Source organism: Muscardinus avellanarius (genome assembly GCF_963383645.1).
Source record: "Muscardinus avellanarius genome assembly, chromosome: 19".
Lineage (NCBI taxonomy): Eukaryota > Metazoa > Chordata > Mammalia > Rodentia > Gliridae > Muscardinus > Muscardinus avellanarius.
This window is the reverse complement of record NC_137805.1, coordinates 48,109,674-48,132,231: the sequence shown is the minus strand read 5'-3', so window position 1 is coordinate 48,132,231 and position 22,558 is coordinate 48,109,674. Positions and strand designations below refer to the sequence as shown.

Here is a 22,558-nt window from a genome sequence, read left to right as displayed (position 1 = left end):
AAGTTAAAAGTTTATGAATTTGCCTAAAGTTCCACAAGATCAGTGGACTCACTATATGAACAAGATATGTGTAAAAGGTGGTATTGCATACCTATGGGGAGAGTTTTTTTCTATTCAGTAAACAGTGCTTGGACAATCGATCAGGGTTGGGGACTGGAGGGAATGCACCTTGTTCTCCACCTCACTCCATATAAAACAGTCAGGTGTAAATGAATTATAGGTTAAAATATAAAAGCTAAAATAATAAAGCTCATATTAGTAAATATATAAGAATGTCTTCATATCTTGAAATGGGAAAAGATTTTCTAAAAAGAGCATCAGAAAAAGCACTGAATATGCTGGGCGTGGTGGTGCACGCTTGTAATCCCTGCGCTTGGGAGGCGGAGACAGGAGGATCGTGTAGATTCGAAGCCAGGTGTGCTGGTGTAAGAGACCCTGTTTCCAAATACAAAAACTATATATAAAAAAATAGGTCTGGGAGTGTAGCCTGGAGTTAGAAGGGTTTCCAGGAACCCCAGTACCACACACACACACAAAAAGCACTGAACATAACAAGGTTGGAAGAGGTTCATTTTAGTACATTTATTTTTTATTTGTGATATTAGGAATGGAACCCAGGAACATTCTACCTCAGAGCTACACCCCCAGCCCTAGTTTTTCTTCTTTATTTTCAATCAGGATCTCACTGAGTTGCAAAGGGCCTTACTAAATAGCTGAGGCTGTCCACAAGACATGATCCTCCTGTCTTAGCCTCCCAAATACTGGGATTACAAGCTCCACCATGCCCTGCTTAGTATATTTATTTAATTAAAAAATAGCATAGAATGAAAAACTAAGCCCTAGTATTAAACTATTTTTTCATTGATTAATTTTATTATTATTCTTTGGTACTGGGGAGTTGTGCCCAGGGGCATTCTACTGAGCTATACTCCCAGTCCTATTTAATTTAATTTAATTTTTGATTTTAAAACAGAGTCGATTGCTGAGGGTCTTGCCAAGTTGCTGAGGCTGGACTTGAACTTGCGATCCTCCTGTTTCCACCTCCGAAATACTGGGATTACAGGCGTGCACAACCATGCCTGGCTTGGAGAAACTATTTGTAACACATAAAACATACAAAAGTTTCATATCCACAACATATAAAGAAGTCAGAGCTGGGCATGGTGATGCACGCTTGTAATCCCAGCATTTGAGAGGCTGAGACAGGAAGATCGTGGTTCGTGGGCAGCCTCAGCTACTTAGTGAGGTCCTTTGCAACTCAGTGAGACCCTGTTTCAAAATAAAGAATAAAAAAAAAAAAAAAGATGGACTGGAGGTGTAGCTTGGAGGTAGATGCCCTTGGGTTCCATTCCCAGGACCACAAAATAAAAAATGAAGAAGTTGGTGTTGTTGGGCGTGGTGGTGCATGCTTGTAATCCCAGTTTTTGGGAGGTTGACACAGAACGATTGCACAGCCTCAGCTACTTAGTGGGGCTTTCAGCAATTTAGTGAAATCTTGTTTCCAAATAAAGGTCTGGAAGTATAACCTGGAGGTAGAAAAGCCCCGGGTTCCACCCCCAGTACCACAGGAAAAAAAAAAGAAGTTGGTGTCATGGCGCAAGCCTGTAATCCCAGTACTTAGGAGGCTGAGATGGGAAGATTGCAGGTTTACTGACATCCTTAGCACTTTAGCAAGCCCCCTCAGCAAATAGTGTAACCCTGTTTCAAAATAAAATAAAATAAACTGGGTGTGGTGGTGCACACTTGTAAGTGGAGACACAAGTATTGGCCGGGCGTGGTGGCGCACGCTTGTAATCCCAGCATTCGGGAGGCTGAGACCAGAGGATCGTTGTTCGCAGACAGCTACTTAGTGAGGCTCTCTGCAACTTAGTGAGACCCAGTTTCAAATTAAAGAATAAAAACTAGGGCAGGGGGTATAGCTTGGAGGTCTAATGCCCCAGGGTTCCATCCCCAGACCCGTAAAAAAAAAAAAAGTATCGTAGGTTCCCAGCCAGCCCCAGCTACTTAGCGAGGCCCTCAGTAACTTAGTAGGATCCTGTTTCAAAATAAAGAATAAAAAATAGGGCTGGGGGTATAACTCGGAGGCAGAATCCCCCTTTTTCAGTCCCCAGTTCCACAAAAGAATTAAAATTAAATAAGCTGGGCATGGTGATACACACTTTTTTTTTTTTTTTTGGTGGTACTGGGGTTCCTGGAAGCCCTTCTACCACCGGGCTACATCTCCCTGACCTATTTTATATTTTTATTTGGAAACAGGGTCTCTTAAGCCAACGAGGCTGGTTCCGAACCAGCACGATCCTCCTGTCTCCGCCTCTCAAGCATGGGGATTAAAAGCGTGTGCCACCACGCCCAGCATGGTACACACTTTTAATTTTAGTACTTGGGAGGCTGGGACTGAAGTATCTCAGGTTCACAACCAGCCTCAGCAACTTAGGCCCTCTGCAAGTTAGTGAGACCCCATTTTAAAATTAAAACATTGGCCAGCATGGTGGCATACACTTGTAATCCCAGTACTTGGGAGGTGGAGACAGGAGGTTCACAGGTTCTAGGCCAGCTTCTGCTACTTAGTGAGGTTCCCCCCCCAACTTAGTGAGATATTGTTTCAAAATAAAGGATAAAAAAATAGGGCTGGAGATGTAGTTCGGAGGTGAAGTGCCCCTGAGTTCAATCCTCAGTATCACAAAAACCAAACAAACAAACAAAATAGGGCTGGGGGTGTAGCTCAGAGGTAGAATGCCCCTGGGTGCAATTCCTATTACCACAAAATAAAAAATAAAATAAAGTTGCATTAATTTTATGCAAACTCTTATGATTGAGGTTTTTTTGGGGGGGAGGTGGTGGTACTGGGGATGGAACCCTGGCTACACTCCCAGACATACTTTATTTGGAAGCAGGGTCTCTTAAGCTAGCAAGGCTGGCTTCGAACCCGCATGATCCTCCTGTCTCATCTCCCAAGCGCAGGGATTACAAGCGTGCGCCACCACGCCTGCCATGATTGAGTTTTGAAACCTATCATCAAGGCATGAAAGGTTGATTTGGAGGATATAGTTAATGTTAATCTCTGTGAAGCTCTTTGTCATAATTTCACATTTCTGAAGAACATTTACATATCTGTAGACATACTCAGTATGGTTACATTTTGTCAATTCCTCTACCATAGAAGATCTGTTAGACTCTCTGCTCAGAAGGATTTGAAGCAGAAAGGAAAACACCATGTTCAAATGACGGCAAAGAGATGTGCCACTCCTGTAATCATCAATGAAATTCCACCTTGCAAGAAAATGAAAGTGTAAGTAGCCATAGCTTTTTATTGCTTAGGGCAGACATACTATGCCTTGTGTATCACCTGTAAGGTACTTTTTTTTTTTAATTTAAACTTTTTAGGGAACAGTATAATTAAAATTGCGCACATCTGTAATCTGCTATACCTGGAGCGTGGAAAACTTAAAACTGACTATGATGAGGTGAATTGTTACATGTGTTCTGCAGTGTTCAAGTCTTAGCTGGCATAGGATTTTTCTGTTTACTTCTCTAGCTAAAAGCAAGCTGAATATATGGTGTTTATTCTTGTTTTTTTGTCAGGAGTATATTTTATTGCAGTTAATAGTCTTTTTAACTAGAATGTTTAGTAGTGATTTATTTGCTTTGCAGAAGTCTAAAAGTAATTTACCGTTGGCTTTGTTCAGTGGCTGAACAATGCTAGGGCCAGCATATTTGTGATTCTTAGCTTTTTCCCCCCATATGTGTTGCTCAAGATGGCTGCTCTCTCCTTGTTCTTGTTGCCTCGTTATTATAGGGCTATGTCTATAGGTATCAGATCCATGTTCAAGAGCAGAAGGAGTATATGGTAATGGAAGAGGGGTTGCACTCATAAATAGAAAAGTAAAGATTTTTTCCCAGAAGCTGTTAAATTATATCTTAGTTGTTCAGATTGCTACTTGGATCCTTCGGGTGCAGTAGAGACTATTGAAGCAAGTATAATACTTAGCTTGGTACATTGCTGCTTGCCCCCATATTGGGCTTTTATTAACAAGAAAAAGATGGAATAGATATTAGAAAGGCAACTAGCTGTCTGCCATTTGTCCATTTGATGATAACACATAGAATATCCCTTTTTATCCTCCTGAACCATCACTGGCCAACTCTTACCTTGACTTCTGTTGGCTTTCTCAAAGTTTATACATTGGAGCCTTTGGTTTATATGTTTTGAATCATGTGAGTCAAGCATGCTTGGTATCTTATAAATGAAATTTCTAGCTACATGTATTAGGTTGAGGAGAGTGGTGTGAGATATGCTTTAGGAAATTGAGAATATATTTTGTGTTTTTTTGAACTCAAGTTCTAGCAACAAAAAGAAGCCAGCAGAAGAGGAAGCAGGCAGTGCCCAGGACACTTCTGAGAAGAATGGGTCTTCTCCAGAGAAAGTCAAGGGCAGACAGGCAGTGCTTTGTGCACTCCCTGTAAGGTAAGATTCTTCCCCCAATTTAAAACTTAAAGGGAATAGAATACAGTAATGTATGGGTACATCTGGAATCTCTGCACTTGGAGGTTGAGAAACACCTAAAGCTGTGAGCAGGCCGAAGTGAGTTATTACCATTGTCCTAGAAGTTGCTCAAACCTTAAACAGTGAGAAAAATATACTACTAAAACAAATTTAAAATAAGTATGAAAAGAAAAAGGAGCTGGGCACAGTGGCATATACATTTAATCTCAGGACTTGGTAGGTTGAGTCAGAAAGATCCCAGATTTGAGGCCCGCCTGGTTGACTTAGGTATTCTCAAAATAAACAGTAAGGCCTCTTTTGCTTTTGGGTAGACAGCTTTTGCCCTTTAAATGTGTATTTTCTACTTTTCTAAATAAATCTCTATGTCTCTGAAAAGAGAAAAAAAATGGTTGAGTATGTAGTTCAGTGGCAGAGCACCCCTGGCTTCAATCCCCAGTTTTACCCCCACCCCATTTTCCCCCCCAGTGGTAAATAGACTCGATTCCTATAGGAAGTACATGAAATGTTTCAAAATAAAAGAACAAAATAGAGCTGGGAGCGTAACAGACAGAATGCCCTAGTTCAATCCCCAATTCCACAAAGCAACAAAAACAAAACTAGTGTATATAATGCCTTAAATTCTTTTGAATTATTTTGAAAGCCTCTTTCTTCTCTTTTTTAATTATTATTATTATTTGTGTGTGTGTGGTACTGGGGATTCAACCCCAGGGGCATCCTACCTCTGAGCTATACCCACAGCCCTTTCACTGGGTTGCTAAGATTCTGTTTTGTTGCTGTGGCTAGCTTTGAACCTGTGATCTCCTGTCTCAGCTTCCCAAGCACTGGGATTATAGACATATTCCACCATGTCTGGATTCACTTATCTTTTTACTTATTTGTCCTTTAGGCAGAAAGTTCTAAAAAGTACCGAGGAGCAAGAACTGGAAAAGAGAATGAAAATGCAGCAGGAGGTGGTGGAGATGCGGAAGAGGAATGAGGAATTCAAGAAACTTGCTCTTGCAGGAACAGGTCAGTTTGGCTCTGGTTGAGTCTAATTTATGAGAGGTGCTTCTTATAATCTTACTAGGTTTTTTTTTTTTTTTTTTTTTTTACATTTGTAAAGCAAAAAAAAAAAAGTTTTCTCAGTAAGAGTCAATATAAAAAGATATATAACCCCTGTGAATTCAGTCACCAGTGCAAATATATAAATAACTGGATGTGAGTTCTATTTATATTACAATGATTATTGTGCAAAACATTTTACTTACACTGGCTCTTTTTAGACGTGCTGTTCCTCCTCTTTATATTGAAAGAATGAACTGAATTGAAACAGAAGATAAAGTAGTCAGGAGGGCCAATTTGTTGCTTTTATTAAGACAGGAAAGAAAGAGTGAAGTCAAATCTAGTTGCAGCTATGGAGGGAAAGGAGTCACAGCTCTCCTTTCCTCTGGTATAGAGTTGTTATTCGTGGAATCAAGGTTATAAAACCCTTCTTATTGGATTGTTAATTTTTTTTTCTTTTTTTCTTTCTTTTTTATTTTTTTGGTGGTGCTGAGGTTCCTGGAAACCCTTCTACTTCCGGGCTATACTCCCAGACCTATTTTATATTTTTATTTGGAAACAGGGTCTCTTAAGCCAGCAAGGCTGGCTTTGAACAAGTGCAATCCTCCTGTCTCCGCCTCCCAAGTGCGGGGATTACAAGCGTGCGCCACCACGCCCGGCGTCTTAAGTTTCTTTTAAAGTTAATCCAGAGGGACTGGCAGTGTAATTTAAGGGTATAGAGCTTGACTAGCAAGCCTGAGATTCTAGGTTCAGTTTTTAGCAACACATACAGCTGTGCACACACACACAATGTTAGCCCATAGTTTTTCCTATTAAAAGTATTCCAGTGACTCTTGTGTTAGAGTTATGACTATACTTGGGAAATGGGATTCTTTTTTCCTGTGCTACCTCTATAGTTTGCATTAGTGTCCCCGAGGATTATTTTGAGTTTGAGGCTACATATAGATAATGAACAAAGTTGCCAGGTGTGGTGGTGCACACTTGTGATCCCAGTACTTGGTAGGCTGAGACAGGAGGATCATTGGTTTACAACCAGCCTCAGCTACTTAGTGAGGCCCACTGCAACCTAGTGAGACCTTGTTTCAAAATAAGAATAAAAGTCTGATGTGGTGGTGCATGCTTGTAATCCCAGTGCTTGGGAGGCTGAGGCAAGGAGATCGTGCAGGTTCGAAGCCAGCCTTGCTGGCTTAAGAGACCCTGTTTCCAAATAAAAATATAAAATAGATCTGGGAGTGTAGTCCAGAGGTAGAAGGCCCCTGGGTTCCATCCCCAGCACCACACACACAAAGAAAAGGAATAAAAAAATAGGACTGAGGATGTAGCTTAGAGGTAGAATGTCCCTGGGTTCAATCCCCAGTACTGGGGTGGGGGAGATGGGGGTGGGAGTGAACGACAGTGAACAAATTTAGACTCATGAGATACCCAGAGGACTACAATGAAAGGAGTTTTACTGTTCTTTTTTCTTAATGTTATTTATGTGGTTTACTCTGCTTCTCACTCAGGGCAACCTGTGAAGAAATCAGCAAGTCAGGTAACCAAATCAGTTGACTTCCATTTCCGAACAGATGAGCGAATCAAACAGCACCCTAAGACCCAGGAGGAGTATAAAGAAGTGAACTTCATATCTGAACTTCGAAGGCATCCTTCATCTCCTGTAAGTTGATAGACAAAATTAATATTCTTGTTATTCAGTTAGGATTTTAGGTATAGCATTTATGGTCACTATTTACAATAGTATAATTAGGAGAAACGTTTTGAATTAAGATAAACTGTAAACTGCGATCTTACACAGATTGCTCTCTGCCTCTCTGGGAATGTTCTTTTTAAGTTGCTGTGAAAATTGAATTGAGAAGGTACATAAAGCACATAGAATTATATGTAGCAAATTGTAGGTATAAATATTTCTATTGTCATAATTCTTGACAAAACCTTTTGTCTGAAAATTTTTGCAAAACATAATGGATTATGGAAAAAATGAGGTTGGAGCTGGGCATGGTGGCACGTGCTTGTAATCCCAGTACTTGGAAGGCTGAGACAGGAGAATCATATGTTTGTAGCCAGCCTCAGCCACTTAGGTTCTTGCAACTTAGTGAGACCTTGTTTCAAAATAAAGAATAAAAACAGGGCTAGGGCCAGGCATTGTGGTGCATGTTTATAATCCCAGCATTTGAGAGGCTGAAACAGAAAGATCGTTTTCTTCGAGGACAGCCTCAGCCATAGTGAAGCCCTTTGCAACTCAATGAGGCCCTGTTTCACAATTAAAAAACAAAAACAAAAACTGGGGGTGTAGATTGGAGGTGGAATGCTCCTAGATTCAATTCCCAGTACCACAAAATAGAAAGAAAGGAAGGAAGGAAGGAAGAAAGGAAGAAAGTTGGGGCAGACTACTCAAATCCTATATAGTTTTATTACTAGAACACCAACAAAAGCACTAACAGTCCTAAATAAAAATTCTAGAACTAATAATCTACTTACATTGTAGTCGGCACTGTTATTGTTTGAAATCAGTCCTATGCAGTCTTTAATTCTTAGGTTGTACTGTTTCTTTTAAGATATATCCTTGAGCTAGGTGTGGTGGCACAAGCCTGTTAACCTAGTACTTGGAAGGCTGAGACAGGATGATTACAAGTTTTCAAGATTAGCTTATGGTAACTTAGCAAATCCCTATTTCAGAATAAAAAATAAGAGTTGGGGTATAGATTGGAGGTAGAATGCCCTGGGTTCAATCCCCCCAGTATTGCCCCCCACCAAAAACAAAAGGTGAAGAAAAAGAAGTTAGGAATAACACTAGTTATTATAACTAGTGTTATAATCCTTGCTGAAGGGTTGACAATATAATCTTAGCTTTACATAGGCCCTTTTTATTTTACTTCTCTGTGCTGAATGTGTGGCTTGTGGTTGATCTGTGCTTCTTCACAACATTTTTTTTTTTCTTTTTTGGTACTGGGGATTGAACCCAGATGTGTTCTATCACCAAGCTACACCCCTAGCCCTATTTTATTTTTTTATTTTTATTTTTATTTTTTTTTTGCGGGTTTGGGGATGGAATCCAAGGGCATTTGATCTCCGAGTTACACCCCCTGCTCTATTTTTTAATCTTTATTTTGAAACAGGGTCTCACTAAGTTGCAGAGGGCCTTACTAAGTAGCTGAGGCTGTCCGTCCGCGAACCGTGATCCTCTGGTCTCAGCCTCCCGAATGCTGGGATTACAAGCGTGCGCCACCATGCCCAGCTTATATTCTTTATTTTTGAAACAGTCTCATTAAGTGGTAGAGGGGCTAAGTAGCCGAGGCTGACCATGAATCTGCGATCCTCTTGTCTCAGCCTCCCAAGTACTAGGATTACAAGTGTGTGACACCAAGCCCGAATCTTTTAAAACATGTCATTTGGGTAATAACTCTTCTCTTTACAGGCTCGAGTGGCTAAGGGCTGTACCATTATTAAGCCTTTCAACCTGTCTCAAGGAAAGAAGAGAACATTTGATGAAGCAGCTTCTACATATGTGCCCCTTGCACAGCAGGTTGAAGCCTTCCATAAACGAACCCCTAACAGATACTATTTGAGGAGCAGAAAAGAAGATATTAGTAAGTTTCCTACTAATGTCCTAACTAGCTGGAGTCTTCCTAAAATTCTTAGCACGGAAGAAGGGATTGTTCTTCGAAAGGAGGATGGAGTAGTGATAGGCATGGGTGCAAATACTGATGGTTTGTAGATTTGATGGTGAACAGTTGAAAGATTTTAACATAATCATTTCTGTTTATGAAAATAATTTTTATAAGAAGATAATGATATCCTAAGGAGTGGAAGTGGTATAAAATAGTCAAAAGAATAGGGCAAGTATTCTAGATAAAGCAGAATATGGTTGTTTTGCCTTTAAAGTCTCTAAAATTTTTTGTTCTTACATAACCATTGTTTTAATGCGCTATGTTAGACCCACCGGGGTTTATATACAGCTTTTTTTTTTTTTTTTTTGCGGTGCTGGGGATGGAACCCAGGGGTATTCTACCTTCAAGCTAAATCCTCAGCCCTATTTTTATTCTTTATTGGAGCAGGGTCTTACTGAGTTGCAAAGGGCCTCACTATCTTAACCTCCTATCTTAATGCTGGGATTACAAGAGTGCACTACCACTCCCGGCTATATACAACATTTCTTAATATTATTATTGCATTTTAGCAGCTTAAATTATTTTGTAACTTTTTTATTATGAAAATAATGAAGCTAGGTGTGGTGATATATGCCTATAATCACAGTATTTAGAAGGGTGAGACGGGATTTAAAGCTTGAGGTCAGTCTCAGCAAGTAGTGAGACTCTCATCAACCTAGCAACACCCAATTTCAAAATAAAAATAAAGAGCTGGGCGTAGTTGCACACACTTGTAATCCCAGTACTTGGGAGGCTGAGATAGGAGGATCCTGGTTCGCAGACAGCCTCAGCTACTTAGTGAGGCCCTTCACTACTTAGTGAGACCCTATTTTTTTTTTCTTTCATAGGCTCTTTATTTATTTTTTTCTTTTAACAATTTTTTATTGAACATAAATAGTATACATTTAAACTATATTTGGTGCCCTCTCCCCCCCGCCCTCGTTTTCCCTTCCCCCCTCCCACCAATGGTTGTCCAGGTTAACCATGTCTTATTCATAATTTTACACATGTTCAGGTGTAGACCCTCATTAATCAAGATCGGCCTTCCTCCTCTCCTATCTTTCCATTCAAACTTAGCTAGTATTTCCCCTCTAATATCTGGAGTCCCACTGGTATCCTTTGTGTTTCCTAGTTTGGGCATATTAGAGGAAACATATGTATCTTCTCCTTCTGTGCTTGGCTAATCTCACTTAACATAATGTTCTCCAGGGCTTTCCATCTTCTTGCAAATGATATAATTTTGTTCTTCTTTATGGCTGAATAGAATTCCATTGTGTGTATTTCCCACAGTTTTGCTATCCATTCATCTGTTGATGGTGATCTGGGTTGGTTCCATATTTTGGCTATTACAAATTGTGCTGCTATGAACATGGGTATGCATATGTTGCTGTATTTCTCTGAATTCAACCCCTTTGGAAAGATACCCAGGAGTGGTATAGCTGGATCATATGGTGGATCTATTCCCACCTTTCTTAGGAATCTCCACACAGATCTCCATAGTGGTTGAACCAGTTTGCATTCCCACCAACAGTGTAAAAGAGTTCCTCTTTCCCCACATCCTCGCCAGCATTTGTTGTTACTTGATTTCTTTATGCTTGCCACTCTGACTGGGGTTAGATGGAATCTCAGTGTAGTTTTGATTTGCATCTCCCTGATGGCCAGTGATGAAGAACATCTTTTCATGTATCTATTGGCCCTTTGTATCTCTTCTTTTGTGAAGTGTCTATTTAGTTCATTTGCCCATTTCTTGATTGGGTTGTTTGTTTTGCTAGTGTAGAGTTTTTTGAGCTCTTTGTATATTCTGGATATTAGCCCCCTATCAGAATGGCGGCTGGTAAAGATCCTTTCCCATTCTGTAGGCTTCCTCTTTAGGTTATTGATAGTTTCCTTTGATGAGAAGAAACTTTTTAGTTTGATGTTATCCCACTTGTTCATTCTTGCTTTAATTTCCTGAGCTTTGGAGGTTTTGTTGAGAAAGTTACTGCCTGTGCCAATATGTTGTAGTGTTGAACCTATGCTCTCCTCTACTAACTTCACAGTCTTAGTGAGACCCTATTTAAAAAAAAAAAAGAATAGAAAATAGGGTTGAGGGTATAGCTCAGAGGTAGAATGCCCCTGGGTTCCATCCCCAGTACAGGGAGAAAAAAGCGTGAAATAAAAATAAAATAGGACTCGGGGTTAGAATGCTTCTGTGTTCAAAACCCAGTAATCCCCCTAATGAAATGTCTTTTTTTTCTTCTCTTCTTTGGTACTTGGGATTGAACACAGACAGGCCCTTGTATATCTACACAACCATTCTATCACCAAGCTATGTCCTTAGCCCTTTTATTTTTTATTTTGGAATGGAGTCTCACCAAGGTGCCCAGGCTAACCTCAAACCTGGCACTCTCCTGCTGCAGCCTCTTGAGTTGCTGGGATTTTAGGCAAATTTTTTTTTTTTTTTTTTTTTTTTTTTTTTTTTTTGTGGTGATACTGGGGTTCCTGGAAGCTCTTCTGCCTCTTTTTAAACAGGGTCTCTTAAGCCAGCACAGCTGGCTTTGAACCTGCACTATCCTCCTGTCTCCACCTCCCAAGCACGGGGATTAGAAGCATGTGCCACCACGCCCAGCGAAATGTATTTTTTTATCCTCACAGAAATTTAAGTTTTAAACATGACTTTTCAAATAATATATGCTGCTAATGCTAGTGTGGTGGCACACACTTGTAATCTTAGTACTTGGGAGGCTGAGACTGGAGGATTATAGGTTTAAGGATAACCTCAGCAAGTAGTGAGAATCGCATCAACTTAGCAAGACCCTGTTTCAAAATAAAACAGGGTGTACCTCGGAGATAGAATGCCCTTGGTTCAATCTCTAGTACCATACACACACGCACGCACGCACGAGCAAAATAATATATGACTAAAGCTTATTCTGAGTTTAGAATCCCAGTTCTGGAAAATAGAAAAATAAATATTTTATGCAATTTTTATAGTTATAGCTAAATTATGATTAATTGTATATTTGAAGCATGGCTTATTTCTAAAATAAATATTTTGATTTATTTTGATCTCCCATTGTTATATGATAAGCATTAAATTGGTGAATTCCATCTATGAAAATGACAAATTGTCCCTGGCCAACTAAATCAGTATTTGCTGAGTAGTAGTGATTGTCTTAATATTGATAAGCTTTGACTTTTTTTTTCTTTTGCCATTTGACTTTCCATGAGTGGTGATTTTGATGTTTTGATATAAATTTTTTTGGAGGTTCATAAATCTTAAAATTTTAAAGACTTTGTCATTTATTTATTTATTTATTTATTTATTATTTATTGCAATAAATTATTTATTGCAATAAATAATTGCAATACTGGGGATAGAACTCAGGGGGCATTCTACCTCCGAGCTACACTCCCAGCCTTATTTTTTATTCTTTGTTTTGAAACAGGTTCTCACTGAGTTGCAAAGGGCCTCACTAAGTAGCTGAGGCTGGTTAAGAACTGAGACCCTCCTGTCTCAGCCTCCCAAATGCTTGGATTACAAGTGTGTGCCACCAAGCCCAGTTTATTCTTTTTTTTTTTTTTTTTTTTTTTTTTTTTTTTGGTGATACTGGGGTTCCTGGAAGCCCTTCTACCTCCAGGCTACACTCCCAGACCTATTTTTATACTTTTGTATTTGGAAACAGGGTCTCTTAAGCCAGCGTGGCTGGCTTTGAACCTGCATGATCCTCCTGTCTCCGCCTCCCAAGCGCAGGGATTACAAGCATGCGCCAACCATGCCCGGCTATTCTTTATTTTAAAACATGGTCTCACTAAGTTGTGGAGGGCCTAAGTAACTGATGCTGGCTACGAACCTGCAGTTCTCTTGTCTCCACCTCCCAAGTACTGGGATTACAAGCATGTGCCACCGTGCCCAGATGGCACTGTTAATAGAAAGCACATTCTGTGTAGTGCTACAGAACCTATCAGACACGAATGTATTTTTGGTTCAGAAGAGTATAATAGAATTTACACATTGGCCACCTCTCAATGAGAAGCGATATGAGTCAGGTATGGTGGCACAGACCTTTACTTTCAGTACTTCAGAGGCTGAGACTGGAGGATCACTGGTTCATCTCCCATGCACAGTACTTAGACCCTGTTTCTAAATGAAAAATAAATTAGGGCCGAGTGTGTAGCTCAAAGGTAGAATGCTCCTGGGTTCAAGCCCTGTTGCCATCAAAAAAGAAAAAGCTGGGCATAGGGCAGTGCATGCTTGTAACCCCAGCACTTGGGAGGGCTGTGGCTATAGTATGGAGGTAGAACACTCCTGGGTTTAATCCCCACAACCAACCAAACAAAAGAGTGTTAGGAAGGAAGGAGTGAACATTTTTCAAATTTATTGGCATGAGCTGACCTGAGTGTGGAAGGCTAGCCACTTTCGTTTCATCTCTGCATTGCCCAGTTGAGGTAGCACTTAAGGTAAACTGAATTTTGGGGAACTAGGTAAATATCTATGATCTTGGTTTGTAGGCCTGTTACCCTCCAGATCTTCTGTGACCAAGATGTCCAGAGATCCACAGACTCCCTTACTCCAAACCAAATACCGTGCAAGGCCTGTGACCTGCAAAAGCACTGCAGAACAGGAGGCTGAGGAGCTGGAGAAACTGCAACAGTAAGTCTCGTGAAGTCCCGGTGCAGAGGAACGTTTCAAGAACCTGCCTGATTTCTCTTAATTGTATAAGGGCAACAGTTGATATTTTCTTTTTTATGAAAATATATTGCATTTGCGTTATAATCTCTGTAGGCTATTCCTCTGCCTTTTTGATTAAAGGATTGAAAGTGGGAATGTGGAGATGTTCTGGGTTATAAGCTGGTAAAAATCTAATGCGTTGGTTTGAATGAAAAGCTTTCTTAGTTCTAATGAAGCAGAAAACTGGAACTTAATGTGGTTAGCACTGAAACTTAACCTCCTGTGTCTTACGTTTCTTTTTATACCTCCTTTGAGGAGAGAGACCTTCCTCTTAAAGAAAATCCCAATTTTTAAAGTCGTGGAAGTGTTAAGTCTGTCTCATTGTGCTTGAGAGGTAAAGATAATGGCTATGAAGAGAATGGAAATTTATCATCTTAATGATTATTTTTGTTTAACTTTGTTGTGTAGATTTTACTTTACTTAAAATAATTTTTTTTGTGGTTGTCATTTAAATTTCCACCTTACAGATATAAATTCAAAGCACGTGAACTTGATCCTAGAATTCTTGAAGGTGGGCCCATTTTGCCCAAGAAACCGCCTGTGAAACCACCCACTCAGCCTATTGGCTTTGATTTGGAAATTGAAAAAAGAATTCAGGAACGAGAGTCAAAGAAGAAATCTGAGGATGAACACTTTGAATTTCATTCTAGACCTTGCCCAACTAAGATCTTGGAAGATGTTGTGGTAAGAATATTTTAGGCTTTGTGTGCTGGCAGAAGTGGATTACCCATGAGTTCAAAATGTTCTAGTAGATAACTATGAGCAAGCTATTGTATTAGGAGCTGGAGGTGATAAAGGGCCATACATAAACAGAAGTAGATTTTAAGATTTAAAATACAGCTGGGCCAGGCATGGGGGTGTACACTTGTAATCCTTGCACTTGGGAGGCTGAGACAGGAGGATCGCACAGGTTCGAGGCCAGCCTCAGATACTTAGTGAGGCTCTCAGCAACTTAGTGAGACCATTTCCAAAAAAAATAGAAATAGGTCTGGGAGTGTAGCCCAGAGGTAGAAAAGCCCCTGGGTTCACCCCAGATACCACCAAAAAAAAAAAAAAAAAATCAACTTACTTTGTAACTTAATTTTAAAAGGCACCCTTAAATAAATAATGTAAATGGAACACCCATACTTTTTTTTTCTTTTTACAAAAGCAACAATAGCTAACATTTACTATAAAATTTTTTTTTTTTTTTTTTTTTTTTTTTTTTTGCGGGTCTGGGGATGGAACCCAGGGGCATTCTACATCCGAGCTACACCCCCAGGTGTACACACACACACACACACACACACACACACACACACACACACACACTCTTTTCTTGAAACAGAATCTCACTGAGTTGCAAAGGGCCTCACTAAGTAGCTGAGGCTGTTCTCGAACTGCAATTCTCCTGTCTCAGCCTCCCGAAAGCTGGGATTACAAGTGTGCGCCACCACGCCCGGCTTAAAATGAAACATTTAAATAAATAACTGCAATGAAGGTTTGTAGGTACAGTCAGTTCTTACTTGGGGGTTCTGTATCCAGAGTCAACTAACCATGGATGGAAAATATCTGGGGGAAAACTATGTACATGTAGATTAGATTTTTTTTCTCGTCACTTATTTCCTAAACAATAGAGTAAAGCAACTATCTCCTTAGCATTTGCTTTATATTAGGTATTATAAGTAATCTAGAAGTGATACGCTATATGGGAAGATGTGTATAGATAGGTTAAATGCAAATACTACACCATCTCATATATAAAGAACTTTTTTTTTTTTGTACTGGGATTGAATCCAGAGGCATTCTATCTCTGAGCTACATCCCCCAGCTCTATATTTCTATTCTTTACTTTGAAACAGGGTTTCACTTAGTTGTGGAGGGCCTCACAAAAGTAGCTGAGGCTGGCCATGAGCCTGAGATCCTCCTGTCTCAGCCTCCCAAGTACTGGGATTATAGGTGTACCACGCCTGGCTTGTAGAAAGGACTTAAGTATTTATGTATGGCATGGTGCTGATCACTTCTATAGGTCCTGCGGAGAAGAGCCATCTATTATCTTAATACATGAGCTTCTTTTTAAGAGAGTAATTTAATCTTTCACACGGCCCACTGGAAGCTGTCCAGGGATGTCTAATTGAGTTATGTACTCCTTTCAGGGTGTTCCTGAAAAGAAGGCACTTCCAGTCACTGTCCCCAGATCACCTGCCTTTGCATTGAAGAACAGAATTCGAATACCCACCAAAGATGATGAGGTAACTTACTGGGAGTACGGTGTTTTCTTTTTCCTTTTGCATAGTCGTTCTAAGCCTTACCATTTCTTAAACTTAATGGAGATCAAAGGTAACTAACTAGTCGTACCTGGAGTTTTTGTTAAGAATGGTATGAACATTTGATCATCTTTTTTGTTTTCCACTAGCAAAATAGTTGGCAAGGCATGAATCTTCTGATTTTCATTGATAACTGCTACGGTTTATGGGAGCAGTTGGGAAAACTGAGATATTGTGGGCTTTGTATATCTCTCTAACATTGAAACCAGCCTGACTTTGTAACATGGATCCAAAGCTGCCAAGCCTGGCTCTTCAGTGTGCCTGATCACTGTTTTAAATTCTTACTAAGAAGCTGTATCTGCCTTGTCATGTCTTCGCTAACCCAAGGGTTACAAAGGTGGCTGTGTGGTGAGGGCTCATGGAACTGTAATACATAAACTGTCATTGATCATACTAGTTTCTTATTACATCTCCCATTTTATCTATAAATATCCAGAGTTAAGGTAATTTTATAGCAGATCTCAAGCATAAGCCTTTTTATAGGTTCATTTGAAACTAAAATACACAGAATCTTATGTTACCAGCTTGAACCCAAACAACTTACTGGTCCTATTCTGGGTTTGGCAGCCATTAACTCTAGTCACATGTGTTAGTGAAGTTAGAAGAGGCTAAGGTATATGCTTGGTTAATGCCTTTCTGCTTTTTTTGTTTATTTTTTATTTTATTTTATTTTTTTTTGTGTAGTAGGGAGTGAATCCAGTGAACCCAGGGGCATTCCACCTCTGAGCTACATGCCAAGTCCTTTTTTTTATTTTGAAACAGGGTCTTGCTAAGTTATTGTGTGCTGGCCCTGAACCTGCCATCTTCCTGTTTCAACCTCCCAAGTTCTGGGATTACACACATGGACCACTGTACCTGGCTAAACTTCGGATCTTTCAGAGTAATTGTGTTAGTCCTGTACAGACGCTTTTACTTTGCTCTCACCCCTGTGATACAGTAGCGGATTTCAGCATTATCCCTCTTTTAAGAAAAGGAAGCTTAAGGCACCTAAGGTTGAGTTGCTCACCTTATTTGATGTATGATTTATCTCATACATTGACATTCTGAGGAGGAGGTGGGAGAGAGTACGGAGTCTTGTTTCTAAACTGCAGTTTCTCTCTCAGGAAGAGGAAGAACACGTAGTGATAAGAGCTCAACCTGTGCCACATTATGCAGTGCCTTTTAAGCCTCAGATCCCAGAAGCAAGAACTGTAGAAATGTGCCCTTTCTCCTTTGATTCTCGGGACAAAGAACGTCAGTTACAGAAGGAGAAGAAAATAAAAGAACTGCAGAAAGGGGAGGTAGGTGTTTCAATTTTATAAGTAGCAAACTGTTATTCTTTGATCCCTCAAAGATAACCTTTTATGTAGTGCTTTTAGCTGTAAAATCACTTTCCTTTGATAACTGTAAGAACTTTATGAAATATAAATAAGCAAGTAATTTTACATAATTCTTTCAGCAAAGGAGGTTATGTAATCCATCCCCAATTTTCAGGGTCATCCACATATTTTGGGGCAGTTATTGCTTTCTGGCTAAAGGGTGTGTGTGTGTGTGTGTGTGTGTGTGTGTGTGTGTGTGTGTGTGTGTGTGTTGATTGTGTGTGGTATATTGTGTGTGTGTGTGTGTGTGTGTGTGTGTGTGTGTGTGTGTGTGTGTGTTACTAGGGATTGAATCCAGGGACATAAAAAATAAAAATCGTGCTGGAGGTCTAGCTCAGGATTTTTATTTTTTATTTTTGGTGGGACTGGGGGTGGAACCCAGGGGCTTTCTACCTCCGGACTACACTCCCAGACCTATATGCTATTTTATTTGGAAACAGGGTCTCACTACGTTGCTGAGAGCCTCACCAAGTAGCTGAGGCTGGCTTTGAACCTGTGTGATCCTCCTGTCTCAGCCTCCCAAGCACTGGGATTACAAGCATGTGCCACCATGCCTGGCATGATTTTTATTTTTTATTTTGAAATGGTTTCACTAAGTTATAGAAGGTATCTCTTTGCTGAGGCTGGGTGTGAACTAACCTGTGATCCTTCTGTCTCAGCCTCTCAAGTACTGGAATTACAAGCATGTACCACCATGCCTCGCTTATTTATATTTATTTATTTTTTGTTTCTGTTTTTTTTTTTGGTGTGTGTGTGGGGGGGGGGGGTTTGAACCTAGAGACATTCTACCTCTGTAAACCTCCCAACCTGGTTTTATTTCTTATTTGGAAACAGGGTCTCACTAAGTTGCTGAGGGCCTTACTAAATTGTTGAGGCTGGCTTCAAACCTGCAATCCTCTTGTCTCAGGCTCCTCAGTACTGAGACTACAGGTATGCACCACCATGCCCAGCTAAAGAGATCTTTAATTTCATGTTTTCTTTCCCATTAGGTACCCAAGTTTAAGGCAATTCCCTTGCCTCATTTTGACACCATTAATCTGCCAGAGAAGAAGGTAAAGAGTGTGACCCAGATTGAGCCTTTCTGCTTGGAGACTGACAAAAGAGGTGCTCTCAAGGCACAGACATGGAAGCACCAGGTGGGATAGGGGATTGGGAAGAGCAGCCAAAATGTTTCTGGTTGGTTGGTTGGTTCCACTGGCAGGCCCACTAAGTAGCTGAGGCTGTCCTTGAACCACGATCCTTCTGTCTCAGCCTCCCAAATGCTGGGATTGTGTGCACTGCCACACCCAGCTTCTGAATTCCTATCTTTATATGTCCAAAAGGAGCTCTCGGATAATCCTTGTTTGTATGAATCACCCCTTGAAGCCCAAGATTTGTGATTGCTCTTGAACTGAGTGCAGGCCTCCTGTTAGCCTTTTTCTGTAGAAAAACAGAGGAGTACTATTTTGGGAGTAGTAATGACTCATTTATTTATTTACTTATTTTGGTGCTAGGGATTGAATCATGGGTGTTCTACCTCTGAGCTACACCTCCCGGCCTTATTTTATTCTTTATTTTGAAACAGGGTCTCATTAAGGTGAGGAGGGCCTCACTAAGTGCTGAGGCTGGCCATGACCCTGCGATCCTCCTGTCTCAGCCTCCCAAGTACTGGGATTACAGGTGTACACCACTACACCCAGCTGTGACTCTCCCTTTTTCAAGGACCAAGACATAGAATGTTTTTGTGGGACATTTTCTGCAATAAAAATATCTTTGTTTTCCAATTTTTCAAATTCTTAAAAAAGTAGAACTAGTATAATCAAATTCTATGAAACTAGCACCTTGTTCTGTAATGGTCAAAGTATGGAAATCTTATTGCACCTGTACTTTTTTTTTTTTTTTTTTTTTTTTTGTGGTACCTGGAATGGAACCCAGGGACATTCTCCCTCTGAGCTCTGAGGTACATCCTCAGCCCTATTTTATTTTTTATTTGAAAACAGCGTCTCACTAGATTAATGAGGACCTCACTAAGTTGCTGAGGCTGGCTGCTAATCTACGATCCTTCTATCTCATCCTCTCATCCTCCTGTACACTGGGATCACAGACATGTGCCACCACATCCAGCTTTTTTTTTTTTTTTTTCTTAGTACTGGGAATGGAATCCAGGGCATCCTACCTCCAAGCTACACCTTCAGTCCTATATTTTATTCCTTATTTATTTATTTAGTGAGTTTTATGGTGCTGGGGATGGAACCTAGGGGCTTTCTACCTCCAGGATATACCGCCAGACCTATTTTATATTTTATTTGGGAACAGGGTCTCACTAGGTTGTTGAGAGCCTCACTAAGTAGCTGAGGCTGGCTTTGAACCCGTGCAATCCTCCTGTCTCAGCCTCCCAAGCACTGGATTTACAAACGTGCGCCACCATGCCCGGCCACATCCAGCTTATTGCACCTTTACTTCCACCTACTTAGCCCTACTCTATACATCTACCTACTCAATCCTCCTATCAAGATTATTTTGAAATTAATCCTATTTGGCATCACTTTTCATCCCTAAATACTGGTGTATATTTAAAATATAAAGAATATTCATATATCCAAAAGAGTAATAACTAGTGATCCATGAATAGTAGTCAACATTTAAATATCCCCAAGTTTCTTATAATTTTTGAGAGTTGTTGAATTATTTAAATCAGTACCTAAATGGGTCCACATTATATGTTGTTCTAGTAAATCTCAAGATCTGTCTTTTTTTTTCTTTCTCTCTCTCTCATCCTCTTCCCCTCTCTCCCTTTCTTTCTTTCTCTTTCTCTCATACTAGGGATTGAACCCAGAGGCATTCTACCTCTGAACTATGCCCCAAGCCCTGTTTTAGTTTTTGTTTTAAAACAGAGTCTCACTAGTTTGTTTAGAGTCTCACTGCATTGCTGAGGCTGGTCTGGAGCTTGTGTCCTGTCTCAACAGCCCATGTACTAGAATTATAAGCACATGCTACCATGCCCAGTTTCTAAAGTTTATTTAAATGAATGGATTCCTCCCTTGAATTGTATTTGTTGAGCACACTGGATTATTTAGATTTTCTACCATTTTGATTTTGCTGATTGTATTCCCATGGTTTTGTTTAATGTGTTCCTCCATCCTCTATATTTTCTATAAATGAGTAATTTTTTTTAAATGAGATCTAGAAGCTGGGCATAGTGGGGCACACTTGTAATCCCAGCATTTGGGAGGCTTAGACAGGAGGGTCCAAGTTTGTGGACAGCCTTAGCTACTACTGAGGCCCTTTGCAACTCAGTGAGACCCTGTTTCAAAATAAAGAATAAAAAATAGAGCTGGGGGTAGAGCTCGTAGAATGCCCCTGGGTTTCATCCCTGGTACCACAATAAATAAATAAATAAATAAATAAATAAATAAATAAATAAATAAATAAATAAATACTAGAGGCTTGATTAATTTCTGGTCAGGTTTTTTTTCCTTATAGATAATATTGCATGGTCCTTAATTACATCCAGAGACATAATGTCTAATTGTTTATTTTTGTGATAAGATAGGCCTTAAAGATATTTTATAGCTCTATCAGCGGATTCAGATATGAGGAGGAGGTTAACTAGGAATTATATTAAATTATCTGCGATCTATCATGATAAAACAGTTCAGCGACATCAGAACTTGAATTATGCTGAGTGTGGTGGCACACACTTGTAATCCCAGTACTTAGGAGGCTGAGACAGAGGATCGTGGTTCGTAGACAGCCTCAGATACTTAGTGAGGCCCTTTGTAAGTCAGTGAGACCCTGTTTCAAAATAAAGAATTAAAAATAGGGCTGGGGAATAGCTCAGAGGTAGAATGCCCCTGGGTTCCATCCCCAGTACTGGGGGAGAAAAAAAAAACCACTTGAATTATTAAGGTGTGGTAATCATGAGAAGTTGTGGATTTGCCTGTCTGACAGACTTTCTTCCTAATAGCTGGAGGAAGAATCAAAACAGCAGAAGGAAGCAGCATGCTTCAAGGCTCGACCCAACACCGTCACCTCCCAGGAGCCCTTTGTTCCCAAGAAAGAGAAGAGATCAGCCACTGGTAGTATTCTATGGGGGCTTGGGGCAGAGTTTTTAGACCTCCCAGGGGAAGCTGTACAGACATGCTGTTGTCAGACAGAAGTGTTTGACTTTAGAGAGTGGTCGCTTTCCCCCCAGACCTAGTCTTTTGCCTTTGTTAGAATGTGTTGGGGCCAGGTTGATAACATGAGTCTTAGCCAGAAGCAGCTGACATTTATTTATTTATTTATTTATTTATTTATTTATTTATTTATTTATTTATTTTTTGTGTGGTACTAGGGATTTAACTCAGAGGCATTCTACATCCAAGCTACACCTCCAGCCCTGTTTTATTCTTCATTTTGAAACAGGGTCTCACTAAGTAGCTGAGGCTGGCTGCTAACCTGCAATCCTCCTGTCTTAGCCTCTCAGGTACTGGGATTACAAACATGTGTGACCATGCCTGGCACAGCTGGCCTTTCAACAAGTTACAGGCTCTTTCCACCCAGAGAGTAGCAAGTAAATGTGAGAATGAGAGCCAGGATGTTCTTTTGGAGTTTGCCCTAAAGCTAAACACCTTATATTCAAAATATATGATTCCTTAATCACTGGGTGGTATGTAAGAAAGTTTGGATTCTTCCACACGTGTCTTAAAATGACTTGTAGTTTTGAACTAGCTACTTTACCTCTGTTGTTCTTGCTTTTCTCTCATATACACTAAATGATTTTCAGGAGTCTTTTCAACTCTTAAAATTCTAAGGCTTGTATGTGGCTTACTCCATCTTTCTTCAAACAGGGCTTCCTTATTGCTCAGCCCTTTGTTGCTATCTGTGTTTCTTCCACTTGGCTCAAACCTGGGGGTTAGGTTTATGTAAGTACTGCTTTTGTACCAATATTCTCTGTTTCTATACTCAGAGGGCCTTTCTGGTTCTCTAGTTCAGGAACCTTTTCAGCTGGCCACTGAAAAAAGAGCCAAGGA

At 40.1% G+C, this 22,558-nt stretch overlaps 1 protein-coding gene across 1 annotated transcript in view; it reads left to right on the top strand.

Annotated features, from left to right (window-relative positions):
• The window catches only part of TPX2 (TPX2 microtubule nucleation factor), a gene marked incomplete at both ends in the record, with an annotated part of 39,702 nt that overhangs the window by 16,003 nt on the left and 1,141 nt on the right, over positions 1 to 22,558 (top strand). The window contains 12 exons of the mRNA XM_080716536.1: positions 3,161 to 3,289; positions 4,340 to 4,465; positions 5,391 to 5,512; positions 7,048 to 7,199; positions 8,958 to 9,129; positions 13,681 to 13,822; positions 14,368 to 14,584; positions 16,036 to 16,131; positions 17,310 to 17,486; positions 18,554 to 18,700; positions 21,511 to 21,622; positions 22,495 to 22,550. Of these exons, the coding sequence (XP_080572662.1) occupies positions 3,161 to 3,289; positions 4,340 to 4,465; positions 5,391 to 5,512; positions 7,048 to 7,199; positions 8,958 to 9,129; positions 13,681 to 13,822; positions 14,368 to 14,584; positions 16,036 to 16,131; positions 17,310 to 17,486; positions 18,554 to 18,700; positions 21,511 to 21,622; positions 22,495 to 22,550 (1,648 nt within the window). The remainder of the gene's footprint in view (positions 1 to 3,160; positions 3,290 to 4,339; positions 4,466 to 5,390; positions 5,513 to 7,047; positions 7,200 to 8,957; positions 9,130 to 13,680; positions 13,823 to 14,367; positions 14,585 to 16,035; positions 16,132 to 17,309; positions 17,487 to 18,553; positions 18,701 to 21,510; positions 21,623 to 22,494; positions 22,551 to 22,558) is intronic.